This window comes from Littorina saxatilis, linkage group LG10, assembly GCF_037325665.1.
Source record: "Littorina saxatilis isolate snail1 linkage group LG10, US_GU_Lsax_2.0, whole genome shotgun sequence".
Taxonomy (NCBI): Eukaryota; Metazoa; Mollusca; class Gastropoda; order Littorinimorpha; family Littorinidae; genus Littorina; species Littorina saxatilis.
In genome coordinates this window covers 42,562,058-42,564,557 of record NC_090254.1, presented here as the reverse complement: position 1 = coordinate 42,564,557, position 2,500 = coordinate 42,562,058, and the positions used below count along the sequence as shown (strand labels likewise).

The following is a 2,500-nucleotide window of genomic DNA, read 5'->3' as shown; positions in this document are numbered from 1 at the left end:
TTTTACTTTGACCTTGCTTCAGGATAGTACACAATGGAGTTTAGTTTGACAACAAGAGGTGCTCGCTGCATTTTGTTTGAAAATCATGTCTACGTAAAACAAAAAGACTTAACCAAAGGTGTAGAATGTTGGGAGTGTAACAAGAGGCGAGATCATGGATGTAAGGCGAAGATTCACGTAAAAGAAACACAGCTGAAGAAGAAAATCAATGACCATAACCATTCTGGAAACCGAGGAAGAGGTGATATTGTGAAGTTGAGGGCAATGAAGTTGAATTGAGGGCAGTACGCAAGATTGCTGGCCTGTCTTGTGTTCCTCAAGAAGACGTGATTTGCGTCTTTGACAATATGGAAGAGGCGAACGAAGCAAAAAAACACTACAAAAAGCATAACAGGAGCACACTTTTCACGCAGGGGAATGCAACTTTCCACAGCCACTGAAACAAAAAATGTGATAACTACGATGATGCATGAAGAAACTAGTATGAAATGAATACCCATGGGGGTATTGTCCGGGGGGGGGGGGGGGAAATAGACCCCGGGGGGATAAGTCCGGGGGGGAAATTGACCAGGGGGAAGAAGTCCTGGGGGGGAAATGTCCAGGGGGGTGAAGTCGGGGGGGGGGGGATTGTCCTAGAACCGTGTGTATGTGTGTGTATGTGTGTGTGTGTATGTGTGTGTGTATGTGTGTGTGTGTATGTGTGTGTGTATGTGTGTGGGTATGTGTAAGGGCGTGCGTGTGTGTATGTGTGTGCGTGCTTGTGCGTGCGTGCTTGTGCGTGCGCGAGTGTGCGTGTTGGCATGTGCGTTTGCGTGCGTTGGTGTGTGCGCTCGCGTGCGAGCGTGCAAATGTGTGTATTCCTGAATTTGGAACGTTCGCACTCTAAATGGATTGCATTGTCATGGACATACTCACAGGGCAACAATTGCTGACGGATCATCTTCAAGATCGTCCTCCTCCCCGCAGAACACGTTGTGTACACTGATGTTGTACGGCTGCAGTTTTCCTGCAACACCAAGGCGTAAAATAATGTAAGACAACTGATGTTATTGAAAAGGCTAACAAAATACTACATGACACAGATGTTGTACGGCTGCAGTTTTCCTGCAACGACAAGTCACAGAATAATGTAAGACAACTGATGTTATTGAAAAGGCTAACAAAATACTAAATGACACTGATGTTTTCCTGCAACGACAAGTCACATAATAACGTAAGACAACTGATGCTGTATGGCTACAATTTTCCCGCAAAGTCAAAACAGAATAAAATGTTAGACAGCTGATGTTGTATGGCTGCAATTTACATGTTCAAATTCAAAAGCACCCCCCCCCCATCCCCCTAATGAAATAAAAGTAAATAAATGCTTCCTGTTGTTCAGTCGACGTCACAAATTCTCAGCTGAATACCAGCAAACTACAATCTTGTCTGATCCCTTGGGGACCCATACACCTTGTAAACCATCACAGTTTACGCACCAACACCAGTCTGTCCCAGTGTAACACGAAATTTTTACTCCACGAAAAAGTTACTCCGGAGTACAAATTCCGTACGAAATTCTTACTCCGAGTACATTTTTCGTACGAGAAAAGAACTCCCCAAGGCACGAAAAAATTACTCCTTCCACGTAATTTTTACCCCCCATTTTTTTTTTACTTCCAGTAAAATTCTCGTACGCAAAAATGGGATGCGGGCGAAGGGATAATGCCAATCTGTGATCTTGCGCAAACGAATGTCGCGCTACCCTCCCTCCACCCCTTCCACCACCAAGACTAGGGAGTATAAATTTCGTACATCTGGCACGGGAAGTTAAATTGCTCGTGTTAGGGTGAAGTAATTTATTCGTTTTTTATTCGTCAGGGGAGTAACATTTGTGTACGAAATGTTTACTCGGAACTCACCTGTCGTGGGGAGTAATTTTCTCGTGAAATGGGGGAGTGCTTTTTTCGTAAAGGGAGTGACATTTTCGTACGACATTTTTACTCCGGAGTAAAAATCTCGTGGGAGTAATGTTCTCGTGTTACACCGGCTTTCACATTGGTTGAGACCATCTTTCCACTTACACTTCTACCCAGAATCCACTGCCTGCGTGACTTCTTTGTGTGAACATAGAGTTCGGAATACTCTGTTGAATTACTTTTGGCAGGTTTCATGGTATTAGGCCATTTTGATAGTCTCAGATTTGCTTAGTCTTTTAAATCCATATCTGTGAGAATCTGCTGTATTTGTTGTATTAACATGCAAACTAGTTGTTGTTTAAATACTTTTTTGAAAATAAAAGTTGAAATTTTTGATAATGTGTTTATTTATGTGCGTTGTGAATGGTGGCGATCGTCAAAATACGGACGGATGAATTTACTTTTGCCACAGCATCACTAAACAAAGAACTAAATTCCAACACACACATGCACAAGTATCAATGCTGTGGTGGTTGAGAGTGCCAGAACACATTGAAATGATTGTTTTTCAACAACAATCGATATCCATACACAAATTCTAA

General features: G+C 42.7%; 1 protein-coding gene across 1 annotated transcript in view; it reads right to left on the bottom strand.

Moving 5' to 3' along the window:
* Positions 1–2,500, bottom strand: part of LOC138978867 (O-acyltransferase like protein-like) — a 61,766-nt gene that overhangs the window by 26,739 nt on the left and 32,527 nt on the right. Inside the window, exon 8 of the mRNA XM_070351675.1 lies at positions 916–1,006. Coding sequence (XP_070207776.1) covers positions 916–1,006 — 91 coding nt within the window. The remainder of the gene's footprint in view (positions 1–915; positions 1,007–2,500) is intronic.